Source organism: Polyergus mexicanus, unplaced genomic scaffold (assembly GCF_030449975.1).
Source record: "Polyergus mexicanus isolate NDT 795.1 unplaced genomic scaffold, iyPolMexi1.0 SCAF_5, whole genome shotgun sequence".
NCBI classification, from domain to species: Eukaryota; Metazoa; Arthropoda; class Insecta; order Hymenoptera; family Formicidae; genus Polyergus; species Polyergus mexicanus.
The window spans coordinates 5,034,444-5,054,825 of NW_027223325.1; the positions used below are offsets into that span (position 1 = coordinate 5,034,444).

Below are 20,382 nucleotides of genomic sequence, written 5' to 3' on the forward strand. Positions count from 1 at the left end.
GTGTATGGTTTAATCTTTTTTCTTTTCTATTATACTGTAATAGTTTATTAGAGAAAAAGTTCACTAATAGTAAAGATTCTTGCGTCTCATTGTACACGTTTAGACATGCTACATATGCCATACGTAAATACGTATTAAAGTATTGCAGAAATATCAAGTATTGCAGAGATATCAAGTTTTTTCATGTATAAAATTTTCGACCAAAATGTCAAAACAGACAGATATCTCCATTCCTAATTTAAATACTTTGATGAATTAAATCTCAAATTAAAATTTTATTAAAATAATATTTATTCAATATCAATCAAGGAACACGTTTTTATTAATTACTATATCGTTAAAGATATGATTCGCTAAATTGTGTACTATTCAATTGGCTATATAAACGGATCTCTTAGTTTTCTTTCGAAAATAAATAAACGAGGGAAGTATGTAGATTTTGAAACTGTATATTCGTCCCGATAAATGATTACACATCGTATGTAATAGTAGTATAGGGGCAACTATAGCTAGACACAACAAACCCTCACTCCTCGGCCACTGGCGCCGACCCCCTGCTGTGTACCTGTCTGGCCATGCCCACTACAGGTACCTATGGAAAAAAGAGGGGACTCGTGGACGTCTACGAGACAATTTTTATTATTTAAAAAAAAGGGGAGAGGGGATGCGTGGACGTCTACGAGAAAATTTTTTCTTTTTTATTTTTTATTTTAAATTTTTTCTTTTTAAATTTTTTCTTTTTTTTATTTTTTTCCGGGCGAGTGGAAATTCTCGGGGTTCGAACCTGGGTCCTCCACATTTCCAGACAGGGTCTTAGTATGCTGGACTAGCTGAAATCTTATAGAGTAAGGATTAGATGTAGTATTTGTAGAGAGTAGTCCTCCGGCATAGGGGACCCTACGCTCTGATTGGCTTCCCTATAGTTGCCGGCAGTTTGATTGGATGAGGAGCATGTTTCTGAGTGAGAGGGGAAAACGCGGCAAAATAACACGTGTGTAAGAATCGGCAAGATGGCGGCCACCGAGAATGGAGACGTCACGAGAATAGAAGGGGTCGTAAAAAGCAAGTCTGTGCAGGTAGCGATTACGATGGTTTTAGAGCTTTATGACGTCACTTAGACGAGGAGAGAAAAGATAGGAAAATAGTAAATGTTTTTATATAAGCGATTTAAAATAAAAAATTTTGATTAAATATTATACTTATGTTTAAATGTAAATAATAATTTCGCAATGTACAAAATTTCTTATGTGACGGAAAATATGAAAAAATTCGCTGCTATATACATCGATAAAAACGAAAGCCGAGAAAAATTAACGTTTTATTATATATCCGTATGGTAACGAACAATGACTATCAATAAACCTACGTTTTAGTAATACAGGCTCACATACTTTAGTTTCGTCCCGTGTTACGATCTCATGAAACGCGGTGCGACGAATTGCTCTAAAACGTAGATTTATCGAAGTTCCAGCCAATTCTTTTTCGTTCTCTTCATTTTCTCGTACTCTCTCTTTATTTAGCAATAAATTCCTAATACTATTAAAATTGACTAACCGCGAATTTTCGTAATTTAGGGTTATGCCTTTAACTTTACATGACTCGTGCGTTCGACCGTCTGGTGCGCGTACAACATATGCATAAAATTTCGGACCACCGGACACGAACGCCTCGATATAGCTGCCGCTCCCGTAGCTCTTGAGTTCATCGGTCATATCGCCTAGAAAATTTCCCGTACGCGGTTTATACTCGTTCGGGTCATCGCTGCTCACGTAAATACATGAATCCGTATCATAATACAAAACGCGACGATCTAATCGCTCTAAATAAGAATATAACGTTAAACGAGCTTGTGCCGTCGTATACGCCGCTATCACGACATTAGTCAGCGGAGAGGAAACAACAGCTTCTTGTCGCAATCGCCATGAAACATATATTACCTCATCGTTTACGGGTAATATGTCGGTTATTTCATGCTCGGCACTTGTCAGCAAGGCTATAAAACGTTGCGGTGTTCTCACGGAGTGGCCTTTACTTGGACACAGTACAATTGGACACGGTGCAAATGGACACGTTACAAATGGACACGAGATTTTGCACACGGTTCAATTGGACACAGTGCATTTGGACACAGTAATTTTGGATACAGTAGCTTTTGGACACATAAGAAAATACGCATCGTTTACTTGGACACCGCTCAATTGGACACTGTTCATTTGGACACCGTTCGTTTGGACACAGAAAGATGCGCACCGTTCATTTGGACACCGTTCGTTTGGACACCGTTATTTGCCCACCGTTCGTTTGGACACCGTTTATTTGCCCACCGTTCGTTTGGACACCGTTCATTTGCCCACTGTTTGTTTGGACACCGTTCATTTGCCCACCGTTCGTTTGGACACTGTTCATTTGCCCACCGTTCGTTTGGACACCGTTCATTTGTACACAGAAACATGCGCACTGTTTGTTTGAATATGTAACAGATGGAGAAAAATAAAAATCATTTTGGGAAAATATAATCAGTATTCTTATAACACTTTATACTGGTAAATCTATGTAAAATATGAAATCGTGAAAAGGAGATACATTTGAAGGTTATAATATCTGTCAAAATAAAATATATTCATACTTATATATCTCTGATACTGATGTCATTAATTTTACATTGCTTTTAGCACTTTGTTTAGCCTTTCGCATATTTGGATGTCATGCATGGATACAGTGGGTTCCGCCCCCCCTGCGGGGGGGCTCCACTTCCGGAAGATATAACCTAACCCAAACCTATTTCTTATTTAAAACAAAAATTTGGTGTGGATTACGTCGTATAACTTAAATCAAATTTTGGTGTCCAAACGAACGGTGTCCAAATGAACGGTGGGCAAATGAACGGTGTCCAAACGAACGGTGGGCAAATGAACGGTGTCCAAACGAACAGTGGGCAAATGAACGGTGTCCAAACGAACGGTGGGCAAATGAACGGTGTCCAAACGAACGGTGGGCAAATAACGGTGTCCAAACGAACGGTGTCCAAATGAACGGTGCGCATCTTTCTGTGTCCAAACGAACGGTGTCCAAATGAACAGTGTCCAATTGAGCGGTGTCCAAGTAAACGATGCGTATTTTCTTATGTGTCCAAAAGCTACTGTATCCAAAATTACTGTGTCCAAATGCACTGTGTCCAATTGAACCGTGTGCAAAATCTCGTGTCCATTTGTAACGTGTCCATTTGCACCGTGTCCAATTATACTGTGTCCAAGTGCACCACTCCCGTTCTCACGACCTCGGTATTAGGTAAATTGGAGCGCTGACCAAATTTGCCCCAAAAAGAATTTAAGCACAGTTTCGCGACAGAACGTAAACCGGGATTCCGCGCGACGTTACGTTTATCAAGAACAATACCTTCGGTTTTCTCATACTCCCGCAGATATCTTTCTTTAGCATCGTCATCGTTTTCCCCGCATTCGCTCGGCCACCCGCTGGCTTCTTGTTTAAGTTGCAAAAATGTATTTATATACTCGGCGAACAATCCACCTTGACGGGTCGTATGATCGAATTGACTAACTTTATATTGCCAAATCTCACTTACAGCCGTCACGTGATAGCCCTTTTCGACGGCCTTGCGTAATTCGCAGGACACCCACGTACCCTCGAATTCGCGTTCCTTAGCATTGTTGTGCGTACAGGCCGATTGTGACAATGTTTCACAGCAACTGCGACATAATGCAAAAAGCAATTTTCCCTGCGCGCGATATGGGAGTACAGGATGAAATAAATCACGCGGTGGAAGTACTTTGCACCGTATGAGACCTTCGATCGTATTAAAATTATAATTCGATGCCCTCCCGATTAATGCGGAACATTCCTCGCCGACATAAATATCAGGATGACCGATCGGGAAAGCACCTGTTTTCAAAACATATGGATATAAGGAGCATACGTCCACGTATCGTATTTTTTCCATACCTGTAACCTCATAGCGCGTCACAATATTCCCCGTGCGTCCACCGAAAAATGCATCGCGCGGATCGAGCGGAGGCGTTTCCACCATCGGATGGTTCTCGAGATATTCACGCATTTCGCGACTATCTCGCATATTGCGATCGAAAGAGCACTCCCACTTTTCTATCACAAAATATTTCCATTGTCGAAGTCTCCACGAGATTGCGAGAGTTCGCTCGTAACGTGAGTCAATCGTATCCTTGCAATCCGATGTAGAAAGTGGTCTATCGCGATTCATAGGAAAGCAAGACGGGAATCCGTGCCAAAAACATCCGTGAAATTGTAGCACATGACGTTGAGGCGTCTCTGTATCAGGCGTTTCGTAATATCCATCGACGAGCGTGCCGTCGATTGTACGATATTCGCGCGAGCGCCCTGCGTGGTTTATAGAATGTCCGAGCTCGCGTTCCTTCCATATCAACCACTGCAGAGCTTTACGGGAATGATTGGTTGCTTTTCTGTATCCGCCAGTTGGAATGACGCCTATCGTATTTTGTTGCAAAAAGTTTTTCCGAAAAACAGTCATGCACGTCGAAGCAATTGTCGTGCATTCCTCGAACGGACATACATTTCCACGATCAATAAAAACTTTTCTGAACGCCATACATGCTTGTCGAAGAATATCAACGTCGGTACGACAATAGCGAATGATCTCACGTTGGAAATCGAACACGGTGTTTTTTTGTCGCATATCAGCATGCCATACAAGAAAGCGTTCGCGCTCTTCCGATTTCATTGTCTCCGGAGAATAATAATGCGCGTCAGGCAAGGGGCCGACATATGACTGATTTTCGACAGTGTTAAACAAATGCGGAAAAATGCCTTTATCCGACGTATCCTGTAATCCGAAAGCCTTCGGTAACTCGGATAAGCGCATCGGCATATAATATAATTGTCGATGAATTTTGTATGTTCTACCGTTAACACCACGATCTTTGTACCGTTTAATATTAATTTAGGTTCTAAGTTATTATGATTTTCAACAATATACTTTAAAATAAATTGCGCGTCGAACGCTTTCGCATTATGTGCTATGCAAATGATCTGCTTGAAGTATTTTGTCGTACACGTTGCAAAATCGACGAATTGTTTCACAGGATCATGACGAAATACGAACTCTCGCACCCCGCACCATCGGCACCTTGCGGGCAAATTATTTTTTTTCGCGCACGCTTCGCAAATTTGTTGCGCCACGCAAAGAGTGGGAACGTGTTTCTTTACGTTCGACGTACCTTTGAGTGACTCGTCTTGTCGCGTTTCAAAATCGTAAAATACGAATGCTACACGCTCTTTTTTGCTCGTACATGCACGATCGTTTGCCACTTTACCGTCAAATTCTGTGCTCTCTTCTGTGCTTCGCATAACTGTCATCGCTGGAGCCATTGCCGATGATGAAGACGACGGTACGGTAGAGGAACCATTATCACGTCGAAGAGGTTGCATGTAGCACAAATGATTCTCAGGCTTTGGTGAACGGCATAATTTGCAGTAAGAAACACCGCATTCGTGTCTCGCACCAAATTTAACGATGCGACCGCATCCGTCGCAAAATCGCACGACATTGCAGATACTTTCAGATGATTTACCGTCGTACGATTTTACGCTGCGATGACGCTCGAAACACTTCTTACCGAAAAATGCCCGATTACACGCGTTGCATTTTATACTTTCGGACTGCTTACACGGCGGCACAGTGAAACATCGTGGGCATTTATTTGGACAGCGATGGCCCGTTTTATCGTTCCGATAACCTATATTACACGGCTCGCAATAATTCCTACAACCCGCGGCGGCATTTAAATTTACAATAGGGTTATAATGACGTAAACGCTCATAATACATTATATTTAAGCGTAACGAGGGTTCACGGTTGAGAGAAGCAAGTAGCGCGATTCCGTCGTACATCGGTTTCTTACCGCGCCCGAAAGTACTGAAATTATAAACTACAATTGCGATATTATCAACTGCGAGATATCGTTGAAAGCGCTAGATTTCCGGAATTCCACATCCCTCTTCAGTTATCGTAACACCAGCGTTCCTAGTTAATTGTAATGCGAACTCACGTTGAAGCGGGGATTGCATGTGTTTTATATTATTCCATTTTTATGTAACTCACCCGTACGTAAGTTACCGCGTTCGCAGTAAATTCGCGCTACTACGAGAGCGCGCGGAAAACATAAATTGTCGGAATTATTTATTGTTACTATTGAGCGCTTCACAACGTCTTCGTTTGTTAATTTAACATGTCCGCGACCCGAAGGAACCGTGACATTAAAAACACGAATGTTAAAGTGTTCCGCGATATCGAGCCCCCCCCCCGCACTCTGCGCTACTGAACTCACGAGTTTCCAGATATCCTCATACGACATGTCTCTAGCCGGACGAAAGGATAATCCTGCAGGGCCCTGAGATAAATTCGCCGAATGGAAAGACATTCCCACATAATCTCCCGGTTCGCATAAATTTAACGCATACGCGTGAATTTCACGAAACGCATTTTCTAATGCGTGATAAATATTTGAACCTTCACGTATCGGTCGTATCGCAAAACTCACTTCTCTCCCGATTATGCCGAACCTCCTAAATTGCCGCATATTTTCCGTCAATAAATCTACGTAATTAAAATTAATATTGCCGACCCCATGACGTTGTTGCTCCTCTTCCACCTCCGGCTCCTCTTCACCATCTTCTGTCTCCGACGAGGGATTACAGCGTTCTTCACCGACGACTTCCTCTTCATTCTCATCCTCATCAGTTACTTCCTCGTTATTACAGAGTTGCGTTACTTGTTCTTCAGGAGTCACTTCTTCATTTTGACCGCCTCTCTGCACTGTCGAAACAAAAGAAAAATTTAATTATAAATAAAATAAAAATTACATCTACGTTATTTTTATTCTTTTCAAAATTTTGTATCTCGCCTGGTGATGCCATGATATCAGCTTCGCTGTCGTTTTCATCGGAACGTGCTCTTCCTAAAATTTAATATTTTATCAATATTGAATATAGAATTTGTATAAAGATTAATATTTTTATTTTATTTTTATGCGAAACTTACTCGAAGGTCCTGTTTCGAGCTCTTCTTCAGCCGGACGTTTTCGAAGCTGAGAGGGAGTCTCTCGCTCATCAGTCGCAGTCGTGTTCCGATCTACAAATTATGATTTTGAAAATTTTGATTAATCACTGTCTAGCGTATTCGATTACATTACATTTCTACAATATAAATATAAACATTTTGCTTACCGTTTAAGCGGTTTCCTCGATGGTTTGATAGCAGGAAGGCTATAAGACCGTCTGCATCCTCCTCCTCGTGGTCAAATGCCTCGCGCATTTCTATTATCTCACCCGCGATATGTCACAACTCGGCATAATTGCCGAAATAACCTAGCCTATATAGCACAGCGAGTATAGTATTCGAACTAGCACACGCAAATGCCCGAAAAACTGAGTAATTTATTTCCGATGATTCGTCCGATAACGCTGATAAATAGCGTTCACTATTTAACGTAGGCGACAAATTTGAGCCTATAATTATGCACTTTCCTAATACCTCTTTAAGTCCAGCCATTTTTGTCACTTACTCATGAAATACACGATATCGCTATTTTCCGCGGAACGACTCGCGTTACTTCGGATGATGTCAAACTCGAAATTACCTTTTTTACTTCGACGCGGAGAATTTATTTAAATGCATATCCCCACTTTTTTCCAAAAAGGAACGTCGTTGAAAGATTTAAAATTTTTCCTTTCTAGGTAGTTAGATTAGTTTAAAGAAAACAAAAGAACGCCGACAAAATCCCCGGTTTTTTTATTTCTTTTAAGAAAAAAGTAGACAAAAAAAATATTTTATTTTTTATTACGTTATTACATTATTTACTTAGTTTTATTGCTTAGGTGTTTTTATTATAGAGGTGTCAAAGTAAAGACTTTGTTGTGAAAATCTTTTAAAATTTTCGTAGAAGGGTTAGGATTATGCCAATTAGAAATTCGTCCTTTATAACATTTTTCTCTTTACAATATAAGCTATAAAAATTTATTATACGGCTGCTAAGCTTTTATTTACGCTTTGTAACATATTGTAATTGTATTTAGAGAAAAAGTTTAGAGAAACATTTTTTCCTTGTAACGAATCTAAGTTCTAGATGCTTCTAGGTGTTTTCACGTAATTTTTAGCGTGATGAACAAGTTTGAACGTGAAAAATCATGTTATTTGACTGTCTGCGCAAACTTTTTCCCCCACTTTTCTTTATATTTCGATATATAAGTAGCACAAGAAGATGCGAATTCTTATTCATTTGAGTTTGCTCGTATGAAAATCTTCCTTTCGGCTTCGATACAAGAATTTGTCGTTGTTGTGACTAGTATTCACCCAGTTTTATTCGAAAGTGATAACAATGGCTGCCACGAAAGAAGTTTCCAGTGATCAGAAGAATCTAACCGATTTTGTTAAATCTACACACGTTTGCGATATTAGCAACTCGGACAACAAGATCGACATTGATAGAAGAAACGAACAGCGTTATTTATTACTATCGACAACGTATGGTCTTAATTCATCGTGTACTAAGAAGCTACATGTGGAATTGCAAGCAACAAACGAAGGTTATTTCGAGTAGTAGAACTAGGAGAGTTCTAACGCAGGTCCTCCGAGGGGTATGCGGGGCGAGGGGAAACCGTGCGGGCGAGGGGGCATGACGTCACGCGGGCGGAGGGGGATTTTGGCGGCGCGGGGGAATGCCGACAAGGTAATATAGTTTTTCAAACAGAAACAAAAAAAAACATTATCCTTTTCATTTTTCTAAGAAGATGGGCTTATTGGGAGTCGGGATATGTTTATAATCGGCTTATGTATTACAAAGATGGGATGCCGATGTCCGGATCCTCGAATTTACATTATATTATATTATATTATATTATATTATAAACAAATAGCGTCTCGTAAGATTGCACGTGCGGCCGAATCGGCGCGGTGTATTACAAAGGCGGGTTATTATATTTATATTATATTATGAACAAATAGCGTCTCGCAAGATTGCACGTGCGACCGAATCGGCGCGGTGTCCTCTTCATTTCTTTTCTAGGAAGAGGATAAAGAAGAGAAAAAAACAAACAAAAAAAAAGATATAATAAAAGATAAAAGATTAGCGGAATTTTTTGGTGGAAAAACTAAAAGATACCGACTAGATAATAAAGTTCTTCTAACAAAATACCCAACAAGCACAGCTGCACATAATGACAATAATTTTTTCTAACGAAATATTCAATAAACACGGCTGGATCCGCAGCAATAAAAATACTCATAAGAAAATAGAATTTTCTCTAACATGATCACGTGCGAAGGAACCCTCGAACCGATATCCAAACGCACCAATCGACGATTACTACGAGTAAAATACGAAAAGTAGGAGAAACACCCCGTCTAATGAGAACACTGGCATGATTTTTAACTTATTAAAGTTGGAAGATCCCCACTTATGCACAAGTCCAATTCGTTAAATCTTAGAGAGACCTTACTCCCACGCAATTTTTCTAAGAAGAGCCGTTTAAAGGTGATAGATGAAATATATATAAATGAAGAACGAAGGGTATCAAAATTATAATAGTACACGATTTGAAAGTGTATACATCGGTTAAAAAAGTTTTGTGCGCCAAGTGTTCGACGGCAATCAGATTTTGCGTTTAAAAAGTATAGTGGATTCTTTATAATTTTTGTGTGTGTCAAGTGTTCAACGGCGACCAGAGTGACACTCTGCCAATCTGCGAAGGATGGAAATAAATAATTTTGAGGCAATACTAGATGAGTCGTCTGATGAAGATCACGCATTATCAGACGACAGTGATTACAACAGCGATCAAAGCGAGGACCTCACGGAAATTGTTGAGAAGACAGTGTTTCATTCAGAAATTATTGCGTTGAACGGACGTACAAAATTTTGCGCCATATACTTTTATTATTCTACGGGTAGTGATTATGCTGTATGTGCTTCGTGTATGATAGCTATAGCAGACACTGACTATGGATACATGTATGCTGTTCGGAAGCATGTAACTGAACTGTACGACGTAATAAGTGGTCGATCCTGCTCCAATTGCAGACAAGCATTATATCAGGTAATGCCGTGCAACATATGTCCGATTTGTACACAATAAAAAAAAAAAATAAAAATAAAAAAAAAAAACATGGAAAACTCCGAGCAGACTGAACGTGACTTGTTGGAGCTGTCGCATCAAGTCACCACTTTGGGCGAGTATTTTGCATGGGCGCAGCGATGCGAAGAATTTATCAAACAGCTCGAGGAATGCAGTCGTATCAAGCGTCCGCGGCTCTCGATCGGAGTTCGGCAATCTTTGGTGGCTAGAATCGCGCGACTCGAGGGTGCGAGGACTCGATTAGAGAGACGGTTTATACACAGCGGTGGTGATTACAGTGGTGACAATACCGCGGAAAGACTTATTTGGCGGGAGATTGATACGGCGTTTGAAAGCCGTATACTGACCGGTGCGGTGATTAACGCAGATTATATCGAACCGCGACAATTTCTCGAGGACGCCAAAGACATTGTGCTCGAACACGTGAAAAATGTGCTGAAAAAACACTTTAATGTGAAAGTGAACACTGTGTTCAATGGTGAATTCGTGTCGGGTGATAAACGGACAAATAAAAGTGTAAATACGAGAAACTGTGAACTCTTTCGCACGTCCGATTTACACGAGTGGTACGAGCGACGCGTCGTCGAGCCCACGCTTGCCTCGCTCGAAGAATTTCAAGAACGCGATAGTGGGTGGGCATTGTCGCGAATTCTCGATTTAACTGTAAATATAAATAAATATAATCCAATGCGCGCGGGGTGCCATATTAAATTACCGCGAGAAATAACAATGAAGAGAGCGGTAATAAACGTGCAATCCAAAGACAATGCGTGTTTCGCGTGGGCAGTGGTCGCTGCTTTGTATCCAGCTGCACGAGACGTAGGTCGGGAGTCTTCGTATCCACATTATACGACAGTGCTAAATCTCCAGAACATTGAATTTCCGATGACATTGAGTCAAATTAAAAAATTTGAACTTTATAATGACATTTCGATAAATGTATACTGCATCGAGAAAGAGAAAGAGAAAGAGAATAATATTATCCCGATACGTCTCAGCGAGCAAAAGAAGGATAGACACGTCAACTTGTTGTATATACAAGATTCGCAAGACCTCGGACATTTCGCGTGGATCAAGAATTTATCCCGCCTCGTGAGCTCGCAACTGAGCAAACGTAATGGCCAAAAATATATCTGCGATCGGTACGTATATTTAATAAAAATGCAATATATATATATATATATATATATATATATACGATAGAAAAATTAATTATTTCCATTTTTACAGATGTTTACACTATTTTGGATCGGACGACAAGTTGCAGTCACACATTGTAGATTGTCGAGAAATGAACGAGTGCGCCATCCGGTTACCGAGCGATAAAGACAAGTGGCTCGCGTTCAACAACTACAACAGAAAGGAGCGACTTCCCTTCGTCGTATACGCCGACTTGGAGTGCGTGCTGAGGAAGACCGACGGTGATCCGAGGACGTCTACGTACACGTTTCAGCATCATCAAGTATTTAGCGTAGCTTATTATGTACATTGTTCGTACGACGAATCGTTATCCGCGTATCATTCTCGCCGTAGTACCGATTGCGTTTCGTGGTTCGTAGAAAAATTAAAAAATTTAGCGCAACGCGTAAAAACTATTTTAACCATGAATGTCCCCATGGTAAATTTAACGCGAGATGAGCGGGAAAAATTTCACAGCGCGACACACTGTCACATTTGCGAAAAACCGTTTGCGCAAGACGATACACGCGTACGCGATCATTGCCATCTTACCGGGCGGTATCGAGGTCCCGCGCATTCAAACTGCAATTTAAATTATAAAGACTCTTTTTGCATTCCCATAGTATTTCACAATTTATCCGGTTACGATTCACATTTTATCATCAAAGAAATAGCTACCGCGTTCGAAGGCTCGATCGACGTACTACCGATAACAAAAGAAAAGTATATTTCATTCACGAAACATGTTAAAGTTAAAGATACCGTTGAAAAATCAGATTGGCGAAACGATATAAAGTTACGGTTCATCGATTCATACAAATTTCTCAGTACTAGTCTCGAAAAATTGGCATCGTTTTTAAATAATGATAAACTTCAAATTTTAAAATCGGAATTTCAAAATTTATCAATTGAAGAGTTCAATTTATTGACGCGAAAAGGTATTTTCCCATATGAATACATTGACTGTGTCGATAGGTTGCGCGATACATGTTTACCACCGCGCGAATCATTTTACAGTTCTTTGACCGGTGACACCGTATCCGAGAGCGATTACGCGCACGCTAAAAACGTCTGGAGGCGGTTCTCCCTACGAACCTTGGGCGAATACAGCGATCTGTATTTAAAAACGGATGTCTTGTTATTGGCAGATATTTTTGAAAATTTCCGCGACAAATGTATCGAGAGTTATGGGCTCGACCCCGCGTATTATTATACTCTTCCCGGATACACGTGGGACGCCATGTTAAAACATACGAATATTACGTTCGAATTACTTACTGATATCGATATGGTTATGTTTATCGAACGGGGAATACGCGGTGGCCTGAGTCAATGTTCCGGCAGATACGCGCGAGCCAATAACAAGTACACGCCGTCTTACGATCCATCGAAACCGTCATCGTACATGATGTATTTCGATGTAAACAACTTGTACGGTTGGGCGATGTGTCAACCGCTGCCCTATGCCGAATTTCGATGGGTCGACGATATCTCTGACTTTAACGTTAGCGCAATCGCTTCGGATTCGCCCATAGGTTATATTCTCGAGGTTGATCTAGAGTATCCGCAACATCTTCACGATGTGCACGCTGACCTACCGTTCTGTCCGACGCGCAATAAGCCGCCTGGCAAGCGGCAAGACAAACTCCTCGCAACCTTATACGATAAGAAGCGTTATGTCATACACTATCGCAATCTACAACAATGCACGCGTCACGGCCTTCGCGTCGCAAAGATACATCGCGTATTGCAATTCGTTCAATCCGCATGGCTCCGCGATTACATCGAACTCAACACCCGGTTTAGAACGCGCGCGACAAACGATTTCGAGAAAAATCTGTACAAGTTAATGAACAACGCGGTATTCGGTAAAACTATGGAAAACGTGCGCAATCAGGTCGATGTAAAATTATTAACAAAGTGGGATGGACGATATGGCGCGGAGGCAATGATCGCGAAACCAAATTTTCACAGCAGGAGCGTCTTTTCGGAAAATTTGATCGCTGTCGAATTGCGCAAATTCGAGATAAAATTCAATAAACCGATCTACGTCGGCATGTGCATCCTCGACATTTCTAAAACGTGTTTGTATGAATTTCATCACGAATACATGGTACCGTTATATCGAGAGAAATGTAAAATAATGTACACCGATACAGATAGTTTAATTTATCACATCGAGTGCGAGGATGTGTACAAGAACATGAAACGCGATATTGCTAAATTCGACACGAGCGATTATCCGGTTAACAATGCATACGGTATACCGCTCGAGAACAAGAAAGTGCCGGGTTTGATGAAGGACGAGAATAATGGTGCGATCATGACTGAATTTGTCGGGCTTAGAGCAAAAATGTATGCATTGCGAGTAGATAATAAAAAAGATACAAAAAAGGTTAAAGGTGTCAAGAGTAACGTCGTAGCGAGAACGATAACGTTCGACGATTACACGCGGTGTCTGCGCGATGAAATTGAGATGACTCGACGACAGTCTTGCATAAGATCCAAATTGCACGAAGTATATACAATCAGCGAGACAAAAATTGCTCTGAGTCCGTACGATGACAAGCGATATATCGTACCTGATTCGACCGACACGCTACCGTGGGGACATTTCCGAATACCCTTATAATATAATGTATATATGTATGTGTGTATGTATGTGTGTGTGTGTGTGTGTGTGTGTGTGTGTGTGTGTGTGTGTGTGTGTCGGGAAAACAAAATAAATATAATTCTATCTTTCTTTTATATTTTATATTTTACATGCTGAATATATCTTACATATATTTTATATGCTGTATATATTTTACATATTTCAGATACTTTATATGTTTAAAATAAAATACAATTTGTATGAATCAATTAAATCACATTGTCCTTGTGTATCCAAGAGTTATGCGATCCATCGAATCCCAGCCATTTCACGTAAACCTCGTCACCTTTCCTGCGCAGTACTTTCTCCACGAGATACACGTCCGGATAAGTCGCGCGATGCAACTCGTATTCGTAGAATGCTCCAGCAATAGATTTTCCGCGATAGTCCTCGAGTAGATAGGTTACGGGATTAGTACGCTGCACTTTAATAATCTTAAACACCTCGGTGGTCCAATTTGGTGTGTAACCCTTCTCGAAGATCGTCTTATACTTGCTAACGCGTACCGGGTTACCTACTTTAAATCTTGCTGGTGCCGCAATCTTTACGTTGCTGTATACTGTATTTAAAAGTTTATCGGCTATCGCGGGGGTAACATCGATAGGTCTCATACCGATAGTGCGATGCTTGCGCGCGTTGTAATCCGACACGAGTCGCGGTAACGCGTCAACCCACTTGTAAGTTCCGTTCAGCGTAAACATTTTCCACATGTCATTCTTTAACGTGCGATTAAATCGTTCGACAACCGATGCCTTCAACACCGAATACGTGGAATAATGATTGATGTTGTGTTTTCTTATGAGACGTTGTACGTCGATGTTGTAAAATTCCTTTCCCATATCGGTTTGCATGTTTTTCGGGCATCTCTTACTATCTCGAATTATCTCAGCGATAGCATCAGCCGTCTCACTTCCACCTTTACTCTTGAGCGGTACGGCCCACGCGTACTTGCTCAGCACATCGATGACGGTGAGTATGTAGTGGTAACCTTTGTTGAAACGAGAGTACGGACGCATCTCGACGATGTCAGCTTGCCACAGGTCATCGTAACCCCGCACTATAACGCGTCTTCGGGGAAAATTTCTTCTCGCCGAAGCATGCAGTTCCTCGACGAGTCGTAGCTTCTCGATATTTTTACGTCCGTTGGATTTTAACGATGTCATGTTTTTAGCGGTACGGCTAGTCGGCGCGTAATAATATGTGCAAAGAAATTACATTATGATTTATATCTCTAACCCTTTTTCTTTTTTAACCATTTAATAGTCGTTTATTTCCGTTTATTGTCATTCAATAGTCGTTCTTTATCATCCGCTACCATTCGTTGTCGTTCGATAGCCGTTCGTAGCCGTTCCTGACCCGTCTGGTAGTCGTTCCTGATTCGTTCGTAGCCGTTCCTGACCCGTTCCTGAGCTGTTAGATAACCGTCCAATAACCGTTCTTGAACCGTACGTTGTCGTCCGCTGTCGTTCGTCAGCCGTTCGTAGCCGTTCTTGATCCGTTTGTTGCTGTCCATTGTTGTTCGTTGACGTTTCGTCGTCGTTTGTTAGCGTTTCGTTGGCGTTTCGTCGTCGTTTCGTTGTTGTTCGTTGGCGTTTTGTTGGCGTTTCGTTAGCGTTCGTTGACGTTTCGTTGACGTTTCGTTGGTGTTTGTTGACGTTTCGTCGTCGTTCGTTGGCGTTTCGTTGACGTTTCGTCGTCGTTTCGTTGACGTTTCGTTAGCGTTTGTTGACGTTTCGTCGTCGTTCGTTGGCGTTTCTAATCTAGCGATATTCGCATGCCGAAGCTCGTTTATCAGAGTCTGTAACGCACGCACGTCTTTCTCGAACGAAGCAAGCTTCTCGTCTGACTCTTTCAGTTGATTTCTCAACGTTTTAACGCACTGATCCACGTACAGTTTGTTGACGACGTCGGTATCAGCCACAGGTTGCGCTACACGACGAATCTTGCGCGACCTCGCGTCAAAGTCCGTAACGGTGCGACACAGAGCGTTATCGCGCACGAAACTTCTCATTAATCCACTCCATCGACGGTACGAAATGACGTTCGTCACGTCTCTACTCTGCTCGGATATCCCAAATTTGTTGATATGCATCATCGATGCGAGCGATGTCGGTCGATCGATTGATTAGTTTTGTCGAGACACCGTTTAATTTATAATAATGCCGGCTTCGCGAAGTTCCTCGATGATCGACAAGATCTCGTTGTCGTGACCGTTGTGACCCGCTTGGTGCGAAGCATCGAGCAATCGTAGACGATCCACCAGCTCGTTGGGATCGTCCCAGTGCACGTAGTCAATCTTGTTGTCGGTTAGCGTCATTTCGCGAGGCGCGAATAATCCCTTTCCGGATTTTGTTCTTTTGGGTTCGATCGGTATCAACTTTGCGATTATTTCTTTGTACTTGTATCCCCTGTTACTCAGTAATCGACCGTGTGCATCGTGATTGCGTTTATGCGCGCTCGTCGTCAACAGCATGCTCTTGTACGTTTGCTTATCATCCTCCGTATAGATGACATCATCGGGAAATTTCTTAAAGATCAACTCGTAAAGACCAGGTGTGCCGACGTATCGTATGCCGTCGATAATTATGCTATCCGCGTTGTCCACGTCAAAACGTTTATTACCGAACATCATTCCATTCTTGTCGAGATAAACACCGTACACGTTGTCTATACCACTCTCTTGATCGCCGCTCAAGATAGGCCAGATGTACCTTTGACCCAGTGGACCTAATTGATCTCGCAACGTTTCTTGACCTTCCGGCGTTTGCAACTGATTTCGAACGGATGTTATGAGCGAGTCGTCCGTGGTTTCAAAAACATCCTGGCTCCTGAATAATTCGGGCATCGTAGGTTGTATAGTTCTCATTGACGCGGACGGTGTAGAGGTTATCAGCGGTACATCCAGTGGAGCGTCCAATCGTTTCGATTTATGCGGTGTCGGTGAGCGATCCGACCTGACGTTTGATCGTTTTCTCTTTTGCGGTGTCACATCATCATCATCATCATCATCATCATCCTTCTCGCGCTTCGGGATGGACAACGCTTCGATCCCCGCGTCGGTGTTACTCGCAGGCTCGTTCTTCACCGCGATCGAACTAGAGTTGTCGACGATCTTTTGTAACGGCTCAATGAGAGGTCTAAAGCGTCTATCCAACACGATATCCTCCTCGATCTTACCGGTCTTCAAAGCGCGATGTTTCTTGCGAATCGATTCGCTGGTTTTCACAATTGCCCTCGCAATCTTCTCGCGCTCGCGAATATCCTCGTTCTTATCGATCGCAGCCATCGCGGAAAAACAAAAATGTCAATCTCTCTTTCACGTTTCACCCCGACGAAGTATCGGCAACAACTAATCGTTTTGCGGTATCGCGAACACGTTAAATCCTTTTCTGTATCGACCATCGTTGAGCGAACTGTCCTTGTCTATTACTACGAATCCGTACTTGCGCTGCCAACAATCGCGACACAACGCGCAAAATTCATCGTACGGCATGTCGGTATTCACGTGATCGTTGTACACGTGTTTCAGGTTGGTACCATCCTGTTTGAACAGGATCAGCAGGTTCGCGTTGTCGCGTATTAGATGTTTAGGTATTCTCGCGTACGTCTGACAGAGATAAAAGCAGTCGACGCTCGAGTGTCGACCCATTGAAAAATACTCTCTCACCGCATTTTGCTTATCGCATGCCACGTCATCGAACACGAAGATCGAGTTTGGACGCGCCTCGCTCGGCGGAATGACGTCACTGTTGTTGGAGAATGTGAAGTAGCCGATTTCGTCGATCGATGTCAACAAATTTTCCAGATATCGATATTTCGGTTGTTGCAACGACTTCGAGTACACGTACACGTTTTCGAAACGTACACCGTGCGGACTTTCCAGCAGGCTTATTAGAACGTTGGTTTTACCACAATTCGAGGGGCCACAAACGATCGCGCGTATAGTAGTCGGTAGCATCGTACCATGCTTGCGCATCTCCGCGTTGTCCCCCATCGATCGTAATCTGTCGTCGCAATTCGTCACGCGTATCGCCAAAGGTTGTCGCATGAATCTCATTTTCACACTGTCGACTGAGGAATGCTGGATCGAACGCCTATTTATAGATGCGCGGAACCGCAAATCGCTCAGTAACAAAAATGTTCGTGCTGCTGTTGAGACCTTCCGATATTTGCAATTTGAGCGCCGAACAGTTACAATTTGTGCCGAAAGTCGTTCTGTTGCGAATGTGCGGCGATCACGTCCACTACATGTGGGACAAGCTTCCCGAACATATAAAAGCTGACTCAGAGGTTCAACAATATCGACGCTGTTACGAACATTACAATCAACCGTGGCAGCGAACGCACATCGACGGTCCAACACCGTTAATAAAAAATTGTGACAAATGCCAGGAAAAATTATAAGAGGTTGTGGTTTCTTAAATCGTGCGATAAACGCACTTCCTTTCGAGTTACATATTCCCGGCTATCAGTTTTGCGGTCCGGGCACTCATTTGGAAAAACGATTGGCGAGAGGTAATCGGGGTATAAATCCATTGGACGCGGCGTGCTGCGAGCACGATATAGCGTACTCCCGGAGCAACGATCTCACCGAGAGACACGCGGCTGACAAGATACTCGCCGAGAGAGCGCGAAAACGCATCGTTGCGAAAGATTCGACTCTCGGTGAGAGAGCCGCAGCCACAGCTGTTTGGGCAGCGATGAAAACCAAGACAAAAATCGGTATGGGTATGAAGACGAAGACGAAGACGAAGACGAAGACGAGGACTACGCGGAAAAGGCCGACGAAAAAACGGATACTTCCGACAGCGAAACGAGGCGGTGTATTGCCGATTCTACCAATGTTGGGCGCGCTCGGATCCTTGATCGGTGGAGCGGCCGGCGTGGCCAAGGCGGTGAACGACAGCAAAGCCGCGCGCCGTCAGTTGGAGGAGCTGCAACGTCACGATCGCGCGATGGAAGGCAGCGGACTTTATCTCGCTCCGTATAAATACGGACAGGGACTGTATCTCGGTCCGTACAAACGTGGACAAGGAGTGGCAGCGAAGAAAAAAAAAAACGTCGAAAAGACGCTAAAAATGCCCACGGGTGTGACAACAAACATACAATTAGAACAATTGGCGAAACGTATGCGTATACCGTACTTTAGAGGGGTTTTCATGCGTGATTCGTTACCGATCGGTGGTATATATCGAAACGAGAGCGGCATCGTGAATTTGGATATCACCAAAGGACCGGGTACTCATTGGGTAGCGTACGCAAAGAGGGGAAATCGTGCTATATATTTCGACGGTTTTGGTAATCTTCGACCGCCGAATGAATTGGTGCGATATTTCGGACGGAACGTTACGAAGATCGAGTACAATCGCACGTCCTTTCAAACTTACGATCAAAGCATCTGCGGACAATTGTGCCTGCGGTTTCTCCGAACGGTCGACGGCAATCGGTGTGAATTTAAAGCCTGACGATGCGCCGTTAAGACTCAGTATTCGTTAAACAGTTTTGTCGACATGTCTATGATATTCACGCTAACTGGGAAGAGTAGCGTCCTCGCGGCACACTACCATCCAGCTGTAGATTTGAGCGACGGTGATTACGAGCTCGGTCTAACTAATTTTGAAACTTATCATACGATATCGAACGTGAATTCCTCGAATAATAAATTTTATTTCGATGAAGATGACACGGAAATTACGATTCCCGAGGGATCGTACGAGATACATGCAATACACGAGTTTTTGAAACGTGCAATTTCACGGAAACGCCCGCGACGCGTAGTTCGCTCCGGCAATCGTGTCGACAAACGCGGTGATATCACGTTGATATCGCGAGAGGAGACCGTTCAAGCGAACGGTGACGAAGACGAGGCTGTAGAATACCCGATAGTGCTCCGTGCTAATTACAATACGATGAATAGCGAGATCAAGTGCGCATTCAGAGTAAACTTTAACAAACCCAACAATATTGGATCGCTGCTGGGATTCTCGTCGAAGCGTATATTGCAACCGAAACAGTGGTATCAATCGGACATACCGATTAATATCATCAACGTAAACATTATCCGCGTAGAGTGTAACGTGACCGCGGGTGCATTCAGCAACGGCAAACGTGTTCATACGATACATGAATTTTCACCGAGCGTTCCGCCAGGATATAAGATATCGGAAACGCCGGCGCAGATCATTTACCTGCCGATCATCGCGCGGAGCATTACGGATCTAACGATACGCGTCGCGGATCAAGACGGACGATTGCTCGATTTTCGAGGAGAAGAGATTACCATCAGATTGCACGTACGACGGCGACAAAATTAGCGTGCGATACATGAGATGCTCGTGTTGAACGACTCGAAACACGCGAAAGATAATAATATCTTTACGGTACCGATTGATGATATCATCCGATCA

General features: G+C 42.7%; 3 protein-coding genes across 3 annotated transcripts; 2 read left to right on the plus strand and 1 right to left on the minus strand.

Moving 5' to 3' along the window:
- Positions 1-9,759: 9,759 nt before the first annotated feature.
- LOC138933283 (uncharacterized) lies at positions 9,760-13,229 on the plus strand. Its single transcript, XM_070295880.1, has 6 exons — positions 9,760-10,104; positions 10,165-11,285; positions 11,374-12,045; positions 12,298-12,438; positions 12,667-13,122; positions 13,220-13,229. Exons 1-6 carry the CDS (start codon positions 9,760-9,762, stop codon positions 13,227-13,229), a joined length of 2,745 nt encoding a protein of 914 aa, XP_070151981.1.
- Positions 13,230-13,299: 70 nt separating this feature from the next.
- Positions 13,300-13,954, plus strand: LOC138933387 (uncharacterized). Its single transcript, XM_070296050.1, has one exon. The coding sequence runs from the start codon at positions 13,379-13,381 to the stop codon at positions 13,952-13,954; it is 576 nt and encodes a 191-aa protein (XP_070152151.1). The 5' UTR covers positions 13,300-13,378.
- Positions 13,955-16,031: 2,077 nt separating this feature from the next.
- LOC138933284 (uncharacterized) lies at positions 16,032-17,261 on the minus strand. Its single transcript, XM_070295881.1, has one exon. The coding sequence runs from the start codon at positions 17,259-17,261 to the stop codon at positions 16,122-16,124; it is 1,140 nt and encodes a 379-aa protein (XP_070151982.1). The 3' UTR covers positions 16,032-16,121.
- Positions 17,262-20,382: the final 3,121 nt, after the last annotated feature.